General features: G+C 59.8%; 8 protein-coding genes across 8 annotated transcripts; 3 read left to right on the top strand and 5 right to left on the bottom strand.

Moving 5' to 3' along the window:
• Window positions 1–69: 69 nt before the first annotated feature.
• On the bottom strand, window positions 70–3,324 carry PAN0_001d0055 (uncharacterized protein; the record flags this gene model as incomplete). The annotated part of the gene is made up of 1 exon (XM_014803675.1): window positions 70–3,324. The coding sequence occupies one exon, from the start codon at window positions 3,322–3,324 to the stop codon at window positions 70–72; it is 3,255 nt and encodes a 1,084-aa protein (XP_014659161.1).
• Window positions 3,325–3,942: 618 nt separating this feature from the next.
• On the bottom strand, window positions 3,943–4,812 carry PAN0_001d0056 (mitochondrial ribosomal protein L17; the record flags this gene model as incomplete). The annotated part of the gene is made up of 1 exon (XM_014803676.1): window positions 3,943–4,812. One exon carries the CDS (start codon window positions 4,810–4,812, stop codon window positions 3,943–3,945), a length of 870 nt encoding a protein of 289 aa, XP_014659162.1.
• Window positions 4,813–5,412: 600 nt separating this feature from the next.
• PAN0_001c0057 (acyl- carrier protein) lies at window positions 5,413–6,175 on the top strand (the record flags this gene model as incomplete). The annotated part of the gene is made up of 4 exons (XM_014803677.1): window positions 5,413–5,628; window positions 5,819–5,911; window positions 5,996–6,071; window positions 6,168–6,175. The coding sequence occupies 4 exons, from the start codon at window positions 5,413–5,415 to the stop codon at window positions 6,173–6,175; spliced, it is 393 nt and encodes a 130-aa protein (XP_014659163.1).
• Window positions 6,176–6,393: 218 nt separating this feature from the next.
• PAN0_001d0058 (wd repeat protein) lies at window positions 6,394–10,845 on the bottom strand (the record flags this gene model as incomplete). Its single annotated transcript, XM_014803678.1, has 1 exon — window positions 6,394–10,845. The coding sequence occupies one exon, from the start codon at window positions 10,843–10,845 to the stop codon at window positions 6,394–6,396; it is 4,452 nt and encodes a 1,483-aa protein (XP_014659164.1).
• Window positions 10,846–11,693: 848 nt separating this feature from the next.
• PAN0_001c0059 (isocitrate lyase) lies at window positions 11,694–14,438 on the top strand (the record flags this gene model as incomplete). The annotated part of the gene is made up of 1 exon (XM_014803679.1): window positions 11,694–14,438. One exon carries the CDS (start codon window positions 11,694–11,696, stop codon window positions 14,436–14,438), a length of 2,745 nt encoding a protein of 914 aa, XP_014659165.1.
• A 399-nt stretch (window positions 14,439–14,837) lies between these two features.
• Window positions 14,838–15,513, bottom strand: PAN0_001d0060 (RAS-like C3 botulinum toxin substrate 1; the record flags this gene model as incomplete). Its single annotated transcript, XM_014803680.1, has 2 exons — window positions 14,838–15,332; window positions 15,427–15,513. The coding sequence occupies 2 exons, from the start codon at window positions 15,511–15,513 to the stop codon at window positions 14,838–14,840; spliced, it is 582 nt and encodes a 193-aa protein (XP_014659166.1).
• Window positions 15,514–17,529: 2,016 nt separating this feature from the next.
• PAN0_001c0061 (DUF336 domain-containing protein) lies at window positions 17,530–18,045 on the top strand (the record flags this gene model as incomplete). The annotated part of the gene is made up of 1 exon (XM_014803681.1): window positions 17,530–18,045. One exon carries the CDS (start codon window positions 17,530–17,532, stop codon window positions 18,043–18,045), a length of 516 nt encoding a protein of 171 aa, XP_014659167.1.
• A 488-nt stretch (window positions 18,046–18,533) lies between these two features.
• Window positions 18,534–19,748, bottom strand: PAN0_001d0062 (40S ribosomal protein S28; the record flags this gene model as incomplete). Its single annotated transcript, XM_014803682.1, has 5 exons — window positions 18,534–18,547; window positions 18,635–18,782; window positions 18,849–19,261; window positions 19,410–19,534; window positions 19,633–19,748. The coding sequence occupies 5 exons, from the start codon at window positions 19,746–19,748 to the stop codon at window positions 18,534–18,536; spliced, it is 816 nt and encodes a 271-aa protein (XP_014659168.1).
• Between the last annotated feature and the right edge of the window lie 310 nt (window positions 19,749–20,058).

Here is a 20,058-nt window from a genome sequence, read left to right on the forward strand (position 1 = left end):
TCACATCACACCATCACGGTATCCATTGTTCATCGACGGATGCCGATATGAAGTCGAGTGCCGCCCGAGCTAGTCGTCGTATGGGCGTGTTTCGGCCGCGGCATTTCCGGCAACGCCGGCCTGCTGGTGCAGCTTGCCATCGGCGAAATCGAGGATGAGCTGGATCACCTTTTTGCGGTGATCCTTGGTCGCCTTGCGCAGTGCGTTGGAGCGCCTTCGCATGTTGCTCGTGATACGTTCCTTATTGTCGCTCGCCAGCCGGGCCGCCCGCGTGAGTTCATGGATGTGTGCCCGCCTCTCTTCATCCGACGCCAGCGGTGGCGGTTTCATCGCCCTTCCGTCGGCCTTGCCACTCGCTGCCGCCTGCGAAGCCTCGGCCTTATCTCCACCCAGCGTCTGGGCCTGGTCAATCTGCTTTTGCAGATAGCCCACCGACCGGCGAACCGCATCGTGCAGCACCTTGTCGGGTCGCATCCCGGTGTCCAGTGCCGACTGCACCACCTCCTGCGCAGCCAGGTACCGGCGCATGCGCATCAGCGTGTGAAACCTCGTCGTCACATTGTGCGTCTTGGGCTCGTTCATCGGCCGCTCGGCGAGCGTAAACTTGCCCTCGGCAGCCTGGGCGGCCTCGATGATGTTGGCGATGGTGTCATCGATCTGATGCCCATTCGCAACCAGCTCCTGCAGCTCGTTGCGCGCACCTTGCGAATCGCCCGCGCGCACGTATCCTTGAATGAGGGCAGTGTGGATGCGCAGAGTGGGCTGGCACCCAATGATCTCTCTCGCGTTCTGCTTGAGCTGCTGGGCCTCCTGCAGCTTGCCGCTTGCGGTAAGGCCTTCGACCAGCGGTGCAATGTGCATCATGTTGGGCTTCACACCATGCATCAGCATGGCTTGGTACACCTTTTGGGCAGAATCGTGGTCGCGGCGCACCACAGCGTACACCCGGATACGCATCGCATACGCCTCGGGACAAAGCGGCCGGCTGAGGTCACGCTCGAGCGCATCGGCGTGTCCGCCGGGTTCGGCTGTCGACACTGTATCGCGCAGCAGCGACGACGAGTCGGCTATGAGCCAGTCGCGCAACTCGTCCTTTGTTGCCTTGCTGCCTTTGCTGAGATCCGGACGGCGCGAGCTTTTCGCTGCCTGCGACTTGCTAGCAGAGCCTGCCTGCTCTCGAGGCAGATCGGTCGAGTGCTGGGATGCCAGAATGATGCGGTCCGACACGCCGAGATCCTGCAATGCGGTCAAGAGTGTCTGCTTGCGCTGCTGGCGAGATTCGTTCTGCACCTTGTCCTGGCGCGAGAGCAGACTGCGCACCACGCGGATTGACTCGAGCGCATCGGCATCAATGCTCGTGAAGATAACTCTCGCCACGCCCTGCAGCACCTGTCGATCGACTCGACGCCCTTGCTTGAGCAGATGCACAAGCACCCTGCGTGCAGCATCGACAGAGCCCACCGCCGCCGTGCACTCGAGTAGCACACGATAGTGCATCGAACTAGCAGCGATCGTGACCAGCTCCGACTCTGGCATTTCAAACTCCACCGCCGGCGCCTGTCTGTTGGGAGCCACGCCGAAGTAGGGCAAGCCTAGCACGTCCGTGGCGAAGCGCATGGCGCGTCTGGGATGCCCGGCATTTAACAGCGCCTTCATCACGTGGGCCGAAGCCTTCTGCAGCGTCCAGTGGCGCTTTGGGTCCATCTCTGGGCCAGACCCGGCGGCCAAAGCTAGCCGGAAGAAGGCGAGGGCCTCGGCGTCGCGTCCGAGTCGTCCGAGCATGCCCGTCAAGATGGTGTACGTCTCCGCACTCGGCTTTGGCGTGGGTCCGTGAATGATCATGACGTCGTCATCGGCCTCGGAAGCTGCGGCGTCGGCCTCGAGCTTGTCGACCGACGGGATGCGGAACAAGCGCAGAACGAGCAGTGCGCCATCGACGTCCAACTCCTCGCTGAGCAGCATCAACAGCCGGTTCACCACGTCCAGCGTCGGGCTCTGGACGATCTTGGCGTCTCTCCTGAGCATGGCGGCCAGCGTGGGTCGGAATGTCTGGTAGCCGCGCAGGATGGTGAGCCACGCACGAGCATCGACCTCGTAGCCGTGGCGGGGCATGGCCTCGAGCACCTCGTTGACCTGGGCCACGTTCTGCTGCCGCACATGCGTGCGCAGCAGCAAGTCGAATGTCTTGCGCGGCACCGTGACGCCAGCGAGCTCGAATGACTTCCAGTAGCGCGCGACTCTGGCGGGGGTGGATTTAGCGATGAGTGCGCGCAGACGAAGATGCAACAATTCGGCATCGGGCTGGCCGGCGTTGTGGTCCTCGGCCACCTGGCAGATCTTGAGCACGGCCGCGTACCGTCGCATTATACCCGCACGTGCGGCAAGTGCATGGAAGCACGCGAGCGGCAGCGGGCCAATGTGCTTGTGCACATATCCGAGAAACGAGATGAGCTGATCCAGCGAATCATCCGCATCGAGCTTCACGTAGGTCTCGGCCAGTTTGCCTGCGAGATACAGCGCCACATGGACATCCTCCGGTCGCTGCAAAGCCAGGTCAGACTTTGACCAGATCAGCTCGCGCGCCTGTTGCAGTGCTTCGGCAAGCATGTTGGCGCAGTCCGGGTCGGAGATGTTTTTGGAAATGTAATCGAGGCTGTCGAGGATGAGCATGAGCTCGTGCCGAAGCGGGTAGTCGTCGGGCAGAGCCAAGCTCCATTGCGTCTCGGGAAGCCAGGCCGAGGATGCTTTGATCTCGTCTTCGTACAGCGCGGGTGCGTCTTCAGGCAGGTTTCGTCGTCTTATTGGTGGGCTATACCGGTTGAAGTCCATCTCTCTACGCCACCGGTTGCTGCGGTATTTGCGAGTCCAGTCGGGTGATTTGTCGGTATGTGCCGCCAGACTTTTGCGGTCCGTACGTGCTGAGGAAACGTCGCCGACAGCATTGCTCTGCGGTGTGCGTCGAGGCTCTGATCGGCCTGTTCCGGCATCGTGGCCAGCTGTGATGTGGTCGGCCTGCCATTCGCGAGGGGCGACCGCAGCCTGAGAGGCATTGCCGGAAGCTGAAGTAGGCTTCTTCACTGGCAAGCTTCTAGCAGCTAGCGAGCTCTGCTTGAACGGAAAGTCGTGCAAGCCTCGGCTTGAAGCCGGAATCTGAGAGCTCGACGACGGGCCTGGAGTTGGGTGTGCCACGCACCTCGACGGCTTGCTCTCGATCGCGGGGCACAAGAAGGCGGGCACAAGCGCATCGGCGCGCACCAGCGCCTTGGATCGAGCAGCCAGTGCGCGCTCGCCCGCCCTTGCGGCCAGGTGCGGGCCGCCGAGCATTCCAGTTCACGCAGCCGCGGATCCGGTGTCTAGATCATGCGGACTGTGTTGTGGTGGGCAGCATCGAACCAGCTTGTCGGCGGAACACTGAGATGGTACGATCCTATCAAGCGCTGTCGGTTGGCTGAGAGATTGTAGCGCAGGCGGCTAGAGGATGGTGGAAGCCGGCGAGGACGGCGGTCGAGTCGGATGAGGATGAGGATGAGCTAACGAAAGGGTTCCGAGAAGATTTGTTGGTCGCGTGCTCCAAGCCGAACAAGTGGATTTTCCGACCAAAAATAACGTGTGCCTCCGCCAACCAAGTCTTCCGGCGTGAGCTCAAAATCTGAAAGTAGGCGCCGGTGTGACGGATCCCGGAGCCTGTTCCGCTTGCCATGGTGCCAACCACAGCACTTTCGGTACTGTCGGTCCCAGAGCTTCACAAGACAGGGCGAGCTCTCTCTCTAAAAGCATCGGGCGGTCACAGAGGTTGAGAGCGCGCGAATCAGGTCACGAAACCGGATGTATTGTGGGAGTGGAAGAGGCTAGTTTACAAGGGACGATGTGATCATGGGAACAGATGCTCGAGCGGATGCTGTAAAGGGCTCGAGTATGGTCGACTGACAGCTTCAGCGTACGTTATGCGCGCGCGCTTCGAGATCGTGAGGAGGACGATGTGGGGATGACGGGCTTGCGGTAGTTGAGGCGCTTTGCGAAAGCACCCTTTCCGATGCGGATGACCGAGTTGCGCTGCTTGCCTGGCAGAGGTGCTGGCTGACCCTCGCCCACCTGGCCCGCCAGTGGCCTGGAGCCTGCCATGGGCTTTGTGAGCAGCCTTCCGCGCGACTTGTTCTCTCCGAGCACCTTGAGCCTGTCCTCATCAATGCGCCTGGGTCCCTCGACGGCAACTGTCGCCTTGAGCCTCAAGAGGTGCTCCTGCGCCATTGTGACGAGCTTTTCCCTCGCCTCCATGCCGCCGTACTGGACGACCTTGGTGATGTTTTTGCGGGTGAAGTGGTTGAAGCGCTCGTCCTGCTCGATGGTGGCGAGGTCGAACTGCCTGCCCGTCAAGATGTCGCCGCCGCCGCGCTTGGTGATGTGGTCGTACACCTCCTTGGCGAGGGTGCGTGCGGTCATCTGCATGCGCAGGTCAAATGGGTTGTCGACAAGCTCGAGGATGGCACGTGGCGCATGGTCGCCCTTCCTGTTGCCGTGCAGATGGATGCGTGTGTAGCCGCCGGGGCGGTTGGCATAGCGCTGTGCAAGCTCCTGCAGCTTGGGCAGCGTCTCCTGCTGCGAGTAGAGGTAGCCGCGCGTGCCGTAGCCGGCCTGAACCGAGCCGCGCTTTCCAAGAGTGATGATCTTCTCCGCCTCGCGCGCAGCCTCCTTGGCCTTGGCTACTGTTGTCGAGATGCGTTCATGCTGGATGAGCGACGAAACGAGGTTTCGGAGCAGGTGGTTGCGGTGCGACGATGTCCTCGACAGCTTTCGGAATGCGAGGCCCTTCATCTTGCCGTATCTCTAGCTCGATTCGTACGCGAGCTGAAGCGGTGATGGATATGAACAAGCCCGGCAGTGGTGAGGAGATGTGGTGGTGTTGATGCCCAGACGATAAATTCTTCCGCCCGGCAACTGTGCTTTGCAGCTGATCTTCTCAAAAGCCAAAATGAGGGCGGCGTACGCTTCTCGGTCGAGTGAGTGCAACCCCTGCCTGGCGGGCATCAACGGGAAGCTCTGCCTCGAAATCGCCTCTTCCTGACCTGATCTTGTGCAGCCTCCTCCTCTCCACAATTTTCCGGTCTTTTTCGGTATGCTTAGAAATGGCCGTCAGAACTGGTCGATCAGCTTACTGTAGGTCGGAGGCGGCCTGCCCTTTCCGAATCGGGACACTGCCCGATCGAGAGGTGCAGTTCTGACGTTGTCGGATCGGCAGCTGCTGCGAGCCTCTTCCAGTTGGCTTTCGAGCGCGCTTTGGAACATTGCTTGGGCGATGCCAATTTTTGGACTCGTCGCCATCGCCGTTCGGATCGCGATCCCCTCCACCACCATCACCACACCCGCACACCTTCTACTCACCTTCGTCTCGAAGCATCTCACCACATAGTCACAATGGTCGCCGCCCTCCGAACTGCTGCTGCCTCGCTCGTGCGCGCCCGCGCTCCTCTGGCCCTCGCCCGTGCTGCGCCTGTCGCCCGCGCTGCTGCCGTCGCCCCGCGCTTCACCCCCGTGCGCTTCTACGCTGCGTCGGCTGGCCTCTCCAAGTCCGACATCGAGTCGCGCATCGTCGACGTGCTCAAGACCTTCGAGAAGGTCGACCCCAGCAAGGTGCGTACCCGCCCCTTTCCGCCGCTGTTGCAGTCTTGCCGCGCACGCGCCAGCTGCACTCCTCTCGTTGCGACATTCGCGACAGGCGTGTGGATCTGGATCGCCGCTTTCGCAGGCTGCATAATGGAAAGCGTGCAGAGTGTACTGACATCCTCCAATCTGCTTTGGCAATATTGTGCAAACTTGACAGGTCGCGACCACTGCCTCGTTCACCACTGACCTCGGCTTGGATTCGCTCGACGCCGTTGAGGTCGTCATGGCCATCGAGGAAGAGTTCTCGATCGTGCGTATTTCTCCCCCGCTCTATCGCTCTTGCCCACCACTCTGCTTACCAAACTTTCACATCCCCTTCGCCCCGCTTCCACAGGAGATCCCCGACGAGGAGGCCGACAACATCACCACCGTGCAACAAGCCATCGACTACATTGCCAAGTCGCCCGAAGGTAAGCATCCACCAACCAGGCTTCGTTGCGCTTCGTTCAACCCGACGCATTCTAACTCCCTCATCTGCATTTGCTTTTTGCTCTCCTTTCATTCAGCCAACTAAATCTCTTCGCCCACAGACTCCCATGCCCTCGTAGCCGTCGGGCGGCATCTCTTGTCCGCCTCGAACAACATGCTCGCTCTGTAGCCTCTGTCGCCCTCGTTCCGGAAATTACGCTGTATCGTCCGACTGTTGCGTGCGCAAAATACGACGCCTTCAACTTTCCACACACTGACCGGCAGAATGTGCTCATGCTGTCACGAGGATCTATTGCGAGAGGGCTAGAAGCCGAAACTGCCAAAGTCAAACTCCTGAGCTCCCTGTTGACTGTTGCTCGCCGCAGCGCTCTTGAAGATGCTGATGCCCTGCTTCTTGGGCTTGTCCTTATTCGCTGCAGCATCGCTCGTTGGTTCGCGGGCGGTGTTTGTATCCACCGGCTCTTCGCTCCGCGGTTGGTCGCCATTGACCACCCCGAGGCCGTTGCCAAGTTTGCCCGCCGTGTCGGTCTGCGCCGATTGCACACTGGCAATGTCCAGATCGTTGATGATGCTCGATCTGCGCTGTAGTAAGCTGCTGCGTCGCCTTGCCATCCTTGGACTGCTTGGAGGAGACATTGTGGTCTGCGAAGTGCGTCTGTGCAGTGTCGAGTTTTCGGCCTGCCCCGGCGCGGCATCGGTGCTTTCGAGCATGGCCTCATCCACTCGCGACAGCGTATGCAGATCGTGCTTCGAGACGCGGTGGAAGAGCGTCGAGGCACTCGTAACGCTCGGCGGTTCGAACTGCCAGTTGCGCAGCAGACTCAGCCCCAGCGAATGACACCCCATACGACACAGCGCCGTGTTGGTGGTGAGCACAAAGTCGAAGATCTTCTTCTCCGGAATGTCGTACAGCCCCTTGATGGTCTGCAGCGACTTGGAGCGCAGCTGCGCAAACAGCAGTGCCAGCGCAGGGTCGTTGTGGTTGTCGTCCCCACACGTCGTACCGGCCTTGACTAGGCTCGCAACGCCCGGATCGGCGAGCAAATCCCGCAACGGCGTCACGATGATTCGCACCGCCAGATCGCGCCGCTTGAGCATCCAGAACGCCCAACTACCCATCCAGCGATCACCGCGCTCGAATGCCAATGGCAACACCCTCGTCTGCAGCAGCTCCCTGAAGACCGGCCCCTCGTCTCCTCCTTCCTTGATCCTGGCCAGCGCGATCGCCAAGGCCAGATCGTCCATATTTCGCACGCACACATTCACCGCATCCCTCAAGCTGTCGCCCAGCATGAAGAAAGACGCGGCAAATTCGTACCTCCTCTGACTGAGCAGCGCAAAGGCGTTCTTCTGCGCCGCAGTGCGCCATCGTTCTTCGTCAAAGTCCTTTGCGAGGAAAGTGAGCATCTTCTTTTGCTCCGGATGCCACACCGCTTGCCGCCACAGGCCCTGAACCACCTTGTGCTTGCCAAGCGCGTAGTAGAGCAGCGAGCACTTGACTGGATCGCGGTCCTCGCTCGACATGAACTGCGCGCGCGCCACCGCTTCCGCTTGGGTGCGCACAAGCTGCGAATTCTTGAGCCATGCAAAGATGCCCGTCGCCCGCGCGGCAGACCAATCCAGCTTGTTGCCATACGCTTGCTCCACGCAAGCCAGCAGCGTCTCTTGATTCTCGCTGTGCAGCGCCCAAGAGAAGTCGCGGTATCCAAGACCGGTCTGTGAGGCCGTACCATCGGGCTTGGGGGTTGCTCGGCCGTTGGTCATGTGCCGCAAGGCGATGAAGTATCGAACGCCCGATGCGTCCAGAGTCCTGTGCTCTCGGACCGTCTCGCCGATCGTCTTGACGATGCTCACGAGCGCGTCGAGATCGGCCGGAGTCAGATGAGGTGGGCGGATGTTCTGGAGTACCTGCACCAGCTTTTCGATGCGTGCAGCCGCGAACGGATCTTCGTCGGCTTGAGCGTCAAAGTCGTTATCGTCGTCAAAGACGTGAGTTTGTCGATCTACGTGTTTGTCCGCCACCGCGGCCTTGCTTGCAGCTCCTGAGGCATCATTTTGCAGCACCTGGTGGATCGGAATTTCCTCGTAGCCCCAGGTCTCGGCGACTTCGTCTTTGTTGCACGCTAAAGCGGCCTTCTCAAGGTTGCCGATAATGGCCTTGGCAACAGACATCTTGCCCCACTGTGCACACTGGAGCAGGAAGGCGGGGTGGTACTGGACGACGGGTCCGCCAACCTCTGCTAAAAGCTCGGCAAGGTGCTTCGTCTCTTGCTTGGCCGTCTCCTGTATGCTCGAGTTGATCCAAGGCCCGTTGACGTAGAGCACCGAGCCAGAAGCGACAACGAGTTGTTCCGAATTGAGCCAGCAAGCTGCGCGAATTGAGCTTGGCGTGCAGCTGCGCAGGTCCAACCGAACAAGCTCGTGCCATGATGTTCGCATGCCCTCGTCGAGCTCGTCGAACATGGAAATTCGGCCTGGGCAGAGGACACGGACGTGGTGTTCGAAGACCACTGCGAGCGCACCGGTGGATCTCGTCGATGGCGACCAGTCCAACGCGATGATCCTCTCCGCCGATTCAAAGCAATGGCGGTACTCCTGGCCAGAGTTGAACGATGCGGTCTTGGGATTGAGAATGACGAGCGTTTGGACTTCTTGGTCATCGCAGTAGAGCAGCGCAATGAGTCCGTCTGAGCTGCAGCTGATGAGTTTCGGAGGAAGAGATGCTTGGGAGAAGGACGCCTTGACGACCCAACGAAGCCCGGTGGTGGTGTCCGCCTGAGCCGTCCGGACCTCGATGAGACCCGACGTATCGCTCGAGACAAGAGCCAAGTTGGTTTGCTGGCTGGACGAATCCGCTGCTGATTGTACGACAGCAAGACGCCGAGTCGGTGCGTCTTCTCCAAATAAGCGAGACTCGTGCTTCGGTCCAAGACGCAAGTCTCGAGACGATTCAATCTTCCAAGAATGTATAACGCCGATATCAGACGTCGCGATCAGAATGTCATCCCCATCGAGGGAGCCCAGGACTAGCAATTGTACGTCTGGCTGGCACGCGAATTGGACCTCGGCGCCGTCTGTTGCGCTTCGGACCTTTCCAGATCCGTTCGCGAGGAGGTAAGCTGTGAGCAAGGCATCGGATGAGGACGCCACCTTCGCTGCATCTTGGACCGTGTCATTGAATTGAAGCTGAGATGTCGATGCATCCAGGTTCCAACTGATGGATTTAGCCCTAGACGAGCTGACGAGATGATTGCCATCCGCTGATCTTGTAAGCCTCTCGATGCGGCTGGCATGCGTGCGCCTCTGGTTGGGAGAGGCGTTGAGCGAGGCTGGCGGCGCACAGGGATGGCAAGTGTCGAGAGTGATGCCCGATCCTCGACCATCGAAGAACGTTGCTGGATTGATGGCATAGGTGAGCGATTGTCCGCCCTTGAATTGGAGATGCAAAGTCAACATGGGAGCGTCGCTGGCTGAATCCGGAGCCACGTGGAGAGGAAGCAATTTGGCCATGCAGACTGTGCCGAGATTTGCTGGAAGTGCAGAGGGGATGCGCAGGACGGTAAAGGCCTGCAGGAGAGTGGGCGGTCGTCGATCGATGTTGGCTACAGCTGTCAGGGTCATGAAGCCGTCGGCGTCGAATGATACCAGCATATCCGGAGTCTCGCTAGCTAGCTGCTCGAGGCGATGGATACGAGTTCTTCTGAGGTCCATGTCCATCTCTGCTTTGTGAGCGTCGAGCTGAGCCGAGCTGCCAAGGCCGAGGTCGATCATCTGCATCTCACGCTGCAGGATGCTGAGGTTGAGTCGCAGTGCGGCTGACAGGATGTACGGATCCAAGTAGAAGCTCTCGAAACCGTCTTGACTGTCGTGATTCGCAGCCGCGGCATTGGTCGAGCCTTCGACGCTGCACCATAGTCGGAGCTGGGTTGGCTCGTCGATGACGGGTGCCCAGATACGAGCCACGCCGTCAGAGGCGTAGGATATGAGCACATCGGTCTGACTGTTTGGTTCTGGCGGCTGCCTCCAGACGAAGGTGTTGACAGAGCGCGCATGATAAAGGCGCTGCTGAAGGACTGGAGGCCTTGTTGAGCGTGGCTGATGCTGCCAGATGAGGATGTTCTGACCGCCTTTGGCGATGGCAGCGATGCTGGTAGCATCGGGGGAGAATCTTGCAAGAGCGATTGGTGCAGGGACGGAGCGAGTCCAGAAGCGTCTCCAGATGGGAATGTCGGACGAGTCGAGTCGCCACAGCACCAGGCTGGACGTCGAGCCTGACAAAAGCTGGCCGTTGACAATATCAAGCGTAGTGACGACGCCTTCCTGGACTGTGAGGGTGGAGTGTACCTTCCACCTGCGCGAAGATGACGAAGCGGTTGCCGGTGCGTACCACACTGCGATGCGGTGGTCCATGGCAGCGGCGAGCAGGATGTGGTCTTGGTCTGCGGAGAGTCCGATGGCAATGCAGCTGATGCATCGATCGAAGTCCTGTGATCCGGAAAAGGCATCCCAGAAGGGAAGGGCCTGGTCAAAGCGCTGGTCCCTGGAGAGGATGCAGACTTGATCGAAGCTAGCCTGCGCAGTAAGGCTGTCGCGCGCTTGTCGACCTGCAAGGATGGCAATGTGATCTCGAGGCAGTGAGGCTGTGCGCTCGAGCTTCTGCGCTGCAGATGGAGAGGGTGCCTCATGGTGTGCTACGGAGCCTAGGATGACCTGGCTTGGCCTCGCAAAGGCCGCAGGAGGCGTTTGTGGCAGCATTGTGGTTGGTCACGGGCTCGGAAGCGCAGGCCGATGTGAGGCGGGCAGCGCTTACCGCATGACCCTAAAGTTGTGGTGCGGACGGAGTCAGGTTCGGATGAGATGCAGAAGGATCTTGATGATGATGATGATAAAAGGCGTGTGCTGCTCGCAGGTGGTGTTGCATGTGGAGTCTCAACCCCCTGCCGAAGGGTCTAGGCGAAGCGGGCTGCTCGCTGCGTGGAACCGTGCGAGCGAGCTTCGAAAAAATGTGTTGATGTTACGCCGTCATAGCACACACTTTACTCTCGCGCGCGTCGAGTCTAATTTTTTGGGCTCCTGAAAGCGCAGCAGCAGAAGCCCCAAGCGCCAGCCTGTGTGCTGCAGCGCTAATCACTACTCCACTCTCTCATCCTGCAAAGTTGGCGGCGCCACAGCGCAAGAAGTTGACTGTTGCATTTCACCGATTTGCGCACGACTCGCGCACGACTCGAATCCAACACAATCAATCCTTCCTCGCCCTGGTCACATCGGCGCTCCCATTCTTTCCCACACTCACACGCACTCCCACTCGCTCCTTGCCAACAACCTCTTGTGCCGGCAAAGCCGTGCCTTTGCAATCGTTCGACAGCGCCACGCCCACTCGAGGTCGAGCCTTGACGCACCCAATCCGATCAGTCAAGGTGGGTCTCTCCACTTTCACCGTGCATTCATTCAATTTGGTCGCCTCCCCTTCGTTCTCTCAAATCTTCAAGATCAGCGGCTGACATCTCCTACCTCATTCCCTCCTCACGGCATCCCTCACCTCCAGCTGCATCTTCTCCATACACCCTCGAGAACCCCCCAGCTCGGTAAGAGCACTCTCAGCCATGGCCACAGCCACAGCCTCGGGCTCTCTTCGCTTCTACAAGGCCGATGTCGTCTCGCGCAAGGTGGGCAGCGACGATGAGCACAAGATTGGCATGGTATCAAGATGCTACCATGACGAGCTCGACCAGGACCCCACCACTTTCAACCAGATTGGCCTCGACCGTGCCCTCAAGGAGAACGAGTACGGCATCCTCTGGATGCCCTCCGGCCATCGCGAGATCGTGCTTGGCTCCACTCTCAATCTCATCGACCGCATCTTTGCCGTAGGCTCCAATTGCAAACGCTCCCTCGGCGATGCCGCCGCCGGTGTGGTCACCTCCCTCTCCACCACGCTCAAACTGCAGCATCTCTTCAGCCGCGAGGAGATCGACCACATGGTGCCCGCAGACGACGTGGTCAAGGGCAACCTCGTCAACCACGGCGACCACGTCATCGCAGACGATTGGATCGGCGAGATCGATGGCATGGTCGAAGAGGGGCTCGTCGCCAATTCAGACAACGATCGGCTCATCCGCGTCTGCGAGCTCGGTGGCCGTCTGCTCCTCGGCAAGATCCCCGAGGAGCTCATGAAATCCGATCACCTCGGCATCAACCTCGCCCGTCTCGGCCTCAAATCCGCCTCTATCGTCGACATCAAGCAGACCGTCTTCTACGTCAACTGGCTCGCCCTCAACCAGAAGCTCACCCCGGACCAACAGGCAAAACGACCCAAGCCACCGGCGCTCTGCACAGATTTCAGCAAGCTCACGCTCGTCAAGGCCTTCTCGCAGCGCAACCACGAGATCGGCGATCGCGTCGTCTTCCGCAACCAGCAGCTCAAGGATCAGCACGGCGCAAAATACACCCACCACGGCCGCGAGCGCCTCGCCATCGACGCCATGCTCGTCATGGAGACATGCACCGAGCTCGAAGTCATGTGGCAAGACGGCTCGCGCACCAAGGAGAAGGCGGTCGACATGGTCCCACACCTCAACCTCGACGAGCACGAGTCCTGGCCCGGCGACTGGGTCTACTGGAAGTCGGACGAACACGGCAGCGTACCCCGCGTGGTTCAAAAGATGGACCCGCTCGAGCGCACCGCCGAGCTGCGAAAGCCCTTCTCCGAGCCCGCCGAAGTCGAGTTGGTGCCCTCGCTCGAAATCGACGTCCAGGGTCCAGACCACAGCGTCTTCAGCCTCCACCGCGGCGACGCCGTCATGATCTCTGGCCGATCCACAGGCTTCTCCGGACCCTTCCTTCCTACTGTCGGCGACCCGCGTCCCGACTACTCCGACATGGACCTTCAGAACGACCTCATGAACGCCGAGATGAACATCGTGCCTAACCAGGGCACGTCGGCCCAGGAAATCCGCTATGGCACAGAAGCCACCGAGATCGACTGGTACGGTACCGTCGAGGAGCTCTTGCTCGACGGCTCCTGCCAGATCCGACTGCCCTGCGGCAAGCAGGTGACCGAAAAGTTGGAGCGGCTTCAGATCCTCTCCGACACCGGCTTTGGCATGCACGAGCACGAGCACGAAGACGACGACGGAATGATCGATGTTGTCGATCCTTGGGACGGCATGGAGGAAGATGACGGCTACTACGACGACGACTACGATTCGGCCGAGGAGGCCATGTGGATGGACCAGGACGGCGAGGTGGTCGCCAACACCGGCGACGACTGGGAGGACATGGATGACGGCTCCAACGGCGCGCTCGAAGTAGCCGAGATCCACCTCGACGACGCTGAGGCTGACGAGGATGCTGCCGAAGCGGCACACGTCGACGCATCGTCCGAACTCCGATCCGTTCCTGCCACAACAAAGACTCAGAATGGCGATGCTGGCACGTCAAAGGCCACCTCCTCCGCTCTGGAAGCCATCGCGTCCACCGAGGCTTCGTCGGGCGAGCCTTCGGCGCCATCCGAATTGGCGGCTGCCAGCAGCGATCGAGAGTGGAGCCAGTTCAGCGTGCTCGAGAGTGCACCCACCTCGCACGCCTTCTACTCGAAGCCGCCGGCGTCGGCGCCGGGCGCGACCTTCTTCAAGCGGCTGCAGAAGGAGATGAAGGTGCTCCAGACGTCGCTGCCCGAGACGATCCTCGTGCGCGCCTACGAGGACCGCAGCGACCTCTTACGCGTCCTCATCATCGGGTCCGAGGGCACGCCGTACGAAAACGCACCGTTCCTGCTGGATTTCCAGCTCACCGAGGAGTTCCCCACCAAGCCGCCCGTTGCCCACTTCCATTCGTGGACCAACGGCCACGGCCGCGTGTCGCCGAATCTGTACGAGGATGGCAAGGTGTGCCTGTCCGTGCTCGGCACGTGGTCGGGCGTGGCCGAGGAGAACTGGACGCCTAGCAAGAGTTCGCTGCTCCAGGTGTTTGTCAGCATTCAGGCGTTGGTGCTGGTGAGGGAGCCGTATTTCACCGAGCCGGCGTACGAAAAGCTTAAGGGCAAGGACGAGAGCAAGGTCAACAGCAGGTTGTACAACGAAAAGGCCTACATCCTGTCGCGCGGCTTTGTGAGGAAGGCGCTGGAACAGCCTCCGGAGGGATTCGCGACCGAGCTGGAGCTCTTCTACCACAAGGCGGCGAACCTGCGCAAGATCGTTGAGCGCGCCGAGGCGCTCATGAACGCCACGCCGGGCGCAGACTCTGCGCCGTCCGAAGACGAGGCGGTGCACGGCCTCACCAAGGGCGGAGGCATCATGCTCGGTCGCACCATCACCGCGCTCAAAACCCTTCTGAAGCCATCTGCATGAATACAACACACAGCATAGCCTCCATCTAGCAATCCTACAATCCCAGTCACCGCACTTTTCGACACACACACACACACACACAACCGCACACGCTGCGATGCGATGCGGTGAAGAGCGAAAGAAAGAAAACCTTGAAGTACCAACACAAGAGACGAAACCAGGGGAGATGAAGTTGTGAACAGCGCGTAAGTGAAGCCAGACGATGCGGGCATTGGGATCATGTCACCGCCGCGCACGGTGCCTAGCCTCACGACCGCGCCGCGCAGGGGGAGAGGTGGGAATGCGGGGATGGATGTCTAGATGCGACGGGTCGTCAAGCGCGAGAAAGGAGCTTTTTTACGCGCCTTGATGCTACCCGCACGGCATGGACTGACACGGCTGTGCGATCGAGGGGAGAGCCTAGAGGATGGTGCAGTTGTTCTTCTTCTTGGACTTCACGGGTGCTGGGGCGAGGACGGAGCGGATGGCCTCGTCAAAGACGCCCTTGAGGCCCTTTTGGGTGAGCGCCGAGCACTCGAGGTACTTGGTGGCGTGGATGTCGCGCGCCATCTGGTTGCCCTGTGCATATGTGATGGGCTGCATGCGACGGTCGCGCAGCTTGGCGATCGTCTCTGGGTCCTCGCGCAGATCGAGCTTGGTGCCGACCAGGATGGTGGGGATGTTGGGCGCGTGGTGCGCAATCTCGGGCCACCACTTGGTGCGCACGTTTTCAAACGACGGTGGGCTGACGAGCGAAAAGCAGATGAGGAACACGTCGGTCTGCGGGTAGCTGAGTGGTCTTAAACGGTCGTAGTCCTCCTGACCCGCCGTATCCCACAGTCCGAGCGATACCGGCTTACCGTCGACCATGACGTTTGCCGAGTAGTTGTCAAACACTGTGGGGATGTACTCGCCCTGTTGAGCAGCACAAGCAAGTGGTAGCAGCAGCAAGAACGCGTCAGTTTCGGGTGTGTCACCAGCTTGCCGATGGCGGGATCCGGATACGTACAGGGAAGGCGTTGGTTGTATACGAGATGAGCAGGCACGTCTTTCCGACGGCACCGTCACCGACGACCACGCACTTGATGGTCTGCATGTTGGCGTCTAGTTGTAGCGAGGTTCAAGCACTATGATAGCCTTGGGTAGGCAAACTTTGGGCGCGAATGTAGGCGGCGCGGGTGACCTCGAGATGATGTGACGCGGTTCGAGCTGCAAGGCAGAGCGACTGTTCGGAGAAGCCGACGACAATGATCTGTGTCGGAAAAGGGGCGACGTGTGCGTGAAGCTCGGAGCGGCGACGGTGCTGAGGAGTTGGGTCGAGTGAGGCCACGCGAGCTGAGTTTCCTACGAGCGCGTAAGAGAGAGCGTTGAAGTGGGAATGCAACGGCGAGAGAGATGCAAAGAGGCGCGTGCGTTGCCGATCCAGACTGGGCGGAGAGACGAGGCTGGGAAGGCAGCGAAAGGAGCACCTCTACGGCAGAGGTGACGCGAGAGAAAACGAAGTGCGGGGAAAGCGTCGTAGAGGCGGACGATGCGATGGGCACGACGTGCGATCTATGACAGATGCGAGGCGTAGTGAGAATGCACGGCAGCGCTGATGGTGGTCGGTGATGGTGAAGGCGAGCAAAGTCAAAAGAGTGACAGATTCAACGCCGGGCGGAAAGTGCAAAGAGCAAGCGCAGGCACAGCGCGGGCACGAGAAAGAGGGGCGAGGCAGCGGCCAGGCGGCCAGGCGGCCCAGACGAGCGACAGAGCTTGCGGCTCGAGCCAACGCGCGCGCGGGGGCGGCGGCGAGGGGGCGGCGAGGCGGGCGGCGACCTCCAGGCGAAAAGCCACAGCAGCGGCCAGAGGATTCAAAAAGGGCGATTAAGGTGTAGGGAGGGGGGGGCGGAAATTTACAGGCGCGTGGGCGAGGAGGGGCACTTGGGCGGGCAAGGTCCCTGTTTGTGTGTGTGTGTGTGTGTTTCGAAGCCAAAGGTGCAGCGCTGCTCGAGCCTGGCTGGGCTGCGAGCTCAATCCGGATGGCCAAGTCGGGGCGGCAGCTGGCCGGTGCAGCTGCGCGTATCTGTGAGGTGGCTGCGGGCGATTGAATCCAAGAAGCACCGCACAGGTGGGCGCGTGTGTGTGTGTGTGTGTGTGTGTGCGTGCGTGCGTGCGTGCGTGCGGATGTGTGCGTGCAGGTGAGCGTGGGTGACCGAGCAGTGGCTGGAGAGAGAGTGTGTTCCAGAGCCACCGAGCGGACTTCGGGCTAGCTCGGTGAGCCTCAGACGGCACCGTGTTATCGGGGTCTCGATCTGATATCTAGTATCCTGCTCCTCTCCCCCTCCCCTTCTCTGGCTGATGCTCAACAAAAGCGATGCTGTCGGCTGTTCCGAACAGAATGCTGCATCGTGTTCCGCACTATACCGACTGCCCTTCTGTGCAAAAATGTCTCGTCGATGCTTGATGAATCGACACCGCATCACGGGTAGTGCAATTTTCACAGCAGCGGTTGCCAGATCGGCGGACGCGCACGAGGCTGCCTTTTCGCGCGTGGTCGACTTTCTCCGACACTGCCGAGACACTCTGAAGATCATCACCCAGTCCACGAATGTATGGTATCGCTGCCGCCACAGATGCTTCATCGCTCACTGTTGGACACCTCCTCGATGTCGGTCAAGCCAAGCTCCGTCACCCGGCTTGTTGTTACCTCTGGTGCTATATCGCTCGGCAACACGATAGCCCGGACACCTCAGAACGCAAGCATGAGCCCCCTGTCGCGCACCGACAGCCAGCCTCCAGATAGAGCGCCTTTGCCTTGATCAGGCTCGCCGTGACTGAGCTCTACAATTCCCGCCTGCATCGCACGGTCAAAAGGCTGCGCATCATCCGAGATAGAGCATGGCGTCGGGGCGTGGCGTCCGCTGGGCCAAGTCCAGTCGCCGGGTCCGAGTGCGGGTTTGAGCTTGAAGAATCAAGTCCCGATCCGTCACATCGGGAAAAGTCCGAGGTCCACGCCAAGAAGATTCAGATCCAGCACACTCCACTTAAACACGGTGCAAGATTCAGCTCTTTCTCGAGACGACACTGACCCTTTCTTCACGCTCCACGGTTTCTTCCTCGCAGCTTCAAGATGAGTGTCGTCACTCCAGAACAGCAGGAGATCCTGCGCCAGCAGATCGCCGACATCGAGGGTCAGGAGGCTTCGTGTGTCCTTCCCGAGCTGACCAACGACACTGCATTCGAGCTGGGCTCGCTCATCCGCACCGACTTTCTCGAGTACTACAACCCAAGCCAGAATGGTATCGTCATCTCCATCTCGCTCTTCTCCGGCCACACGCTCTTCTCGTGCGCGGTAGGCAACCCGCGCAAGGTTGCTGCAGACAACTGGGACTGGGTCGCAAGGAAGGCTAACACGGTCAGGAGGTTCGGTCTCTCCAGCTACCTTGTTGGACGCACGCGCCTGCTCAAAGGCAAGGATCTCGACGGCCTTGGACCCGAGTATGCCGCGCACGGCGGTGGATTCCCCATCCGCATCAAGGGCATGACCGCTGGCCCCGTCGGCATCATCGTCGTCTCAGGCCTCAAGCAGGAGGACGACCACAACCTCATCATCCGTGGTATCCAAAAGCTCCTCGCCAGGCACTGAGCAACAGGCACCCTCGAACTCAAACCAAAATCGTTCACAATCACAATCATCGTGCTTCATATCGGTCCTGCTGCACGAAAGACGCATGTAGTTCTGCACGCGGGTTGGTTTGAATCAGAATCATCTCCCGCGAGGGAGATAGCTTTTGGATTGCGTGAGCCGACAGGGCATGAACCTGTCGACACAAGTGCGAGCGGATGTATGGAACGTGCGTGATGGAATGTGTGCGGTGAGAGGTTGCTGATTGTACACGAACCTGCTGCATCCGCCGCGATCCCAGGGCGGAAGAATAATGAAGTGTTGAGAAGGAGATAGGACGAGATCGCAAGAGGAATGCAACAGGATTCTGGGATGACCAAATCGGACTGCCAAACAAACTGGAGCTTGCTGTTGCACCTTGCCTTTGCCGCCTGATGTGTGCGAGTCTTTTTGGGGGAATCGCACTGTCGGAAACGCTCGCCGTATCAACACCGAGGTGGAGTTCCGACCTAGAGATGCGAGACTAGCGTACGTCGAGACATGGTTGCATCAGGGCGAGACTAAGGGCGCAACCGGATGCAAGCCGTTTATCGGAGTCGTCGGGCCTCACGCTCGGACTCGAGGAGGGCAAGGATGTCGTCGACCTTGACGGGGCCCTTGACGTTGCGGATGATCGATCGGCGGGTCTCGTCCATGAACTCGACGCGGACCTGGATGATACCACCGCGCGAGCCGGTACGGCCGAGGACCTTAGTAACCTGTTGTAGCCAAGTATGAACAAGCGGGAAACAAATTCGTGTGAGTCAGACTGCAACTTTTGTAACGAGCTCGGTCGAAGAGCGGCACATCGTCCTTCCCCACGGCAGCATGTCGAGAAGCGAAGCAGCAATCCGACTGGTGGCAGTCATGTAGTCGAAAGGTGTCGGGTCGTGTTTTGAATATAGGGATGGTGATCCTCCTTCTTGCGCCCTGATGTCGGGTGCTGAGGGGTTGGCTGTGATCATTCGCCTTGTTGGTGTGAGCCCTCTTCGTTGTCGCATGAGATTGGCAGGTGAATCGCGTGCATCTGATGTTGGCCGTGAAGTGTGCATTGCGCGAAGATGATTGGAGATCCGCACGCCCATCCCAACATCGATGAGGACAACAACACAGTCGAGACGGGCCGCACATTGGAAGGCCAGAAGATTGGTGGACATGCTCGACGATCCTGGGCCGCGTTGACAGAAATGACGCTGACCTGTACTTGGGCCATACATTCCGCAAGGAGCGTCCAACACGGTGCCGAATCACGCACTTGTCCGTTCCGTCTCCGAGAAGGCACTGTCGCTGACTGTGATCATGGTCCGCTTTCGATGTCGAATGTGGTCGCAGAAGTCCCGGACGACCGAACTTTGTCATGTCTCCTGGTCGTTTCCATCGCAAGTCTACGTGAATGCGCAGCGTCGGACTGTCCGTCACAGTGGGGCAAACGCCGGCACCAGAATGGTCGGCGAAGTAGCGGATGATAGTGCTATATGTGTCGGTGCTGATGCTGGATGCTGGATGCTGGATGCTGGATGCTGGATGCTGCTGCTGCTGCTACTGCGTGTCGAATGCTGCTTCTCCTACTGCTGCTGCTGGGCTGAAGGTGTCGATGTGTGCTGGTCGAATGGCACCGAATGTGATGTGCTCTGGGCGATGATGCTTACGCGAGCGAGCTTGACGGGGACCTTAGTAGACTCCATATTGAAAGAATTGGGCGATGGCTTGAAGGTAGGGAAGATGGCGGGCTGATGGCGAAGACCAACTCGAGGCTGGCGCTCACTCACTGCCTTCGCCCACCCGCGCGCAACTAGGCGCCCTGCTGCCGGTCTGCTGCCCTGTCCGTAGCGAGTGCCCGGACACTGCTGGCGTGCTGCGCCAAAAGTTGCTTGACAATTTCGAATCGACCGACCAGCCAAGTGCGGCGCCTGCCTCACTTCTAGGGGGCGGCAATTGAGAGTTCGAATTTTCGGATCCGACTGACGAAAAGCTCGGCCGAGGTCCAGAATGCAC

This window comes from Moesziomyces antarcticus, assembly GCF_000747765.1.
Source record: "Moesziomyces antarcticus DNA, scaffold: scaffold_v10001, strain JCM 10317, whole genome shotgun sequence".
Lineage (NCBI taxonomy): Eukaryota > Fungi > Basidiomycota > Ustilaginomycetes > Ustilaginales > Ustilaginaceae > Moesziomyces > Moesziomyces antarcticus.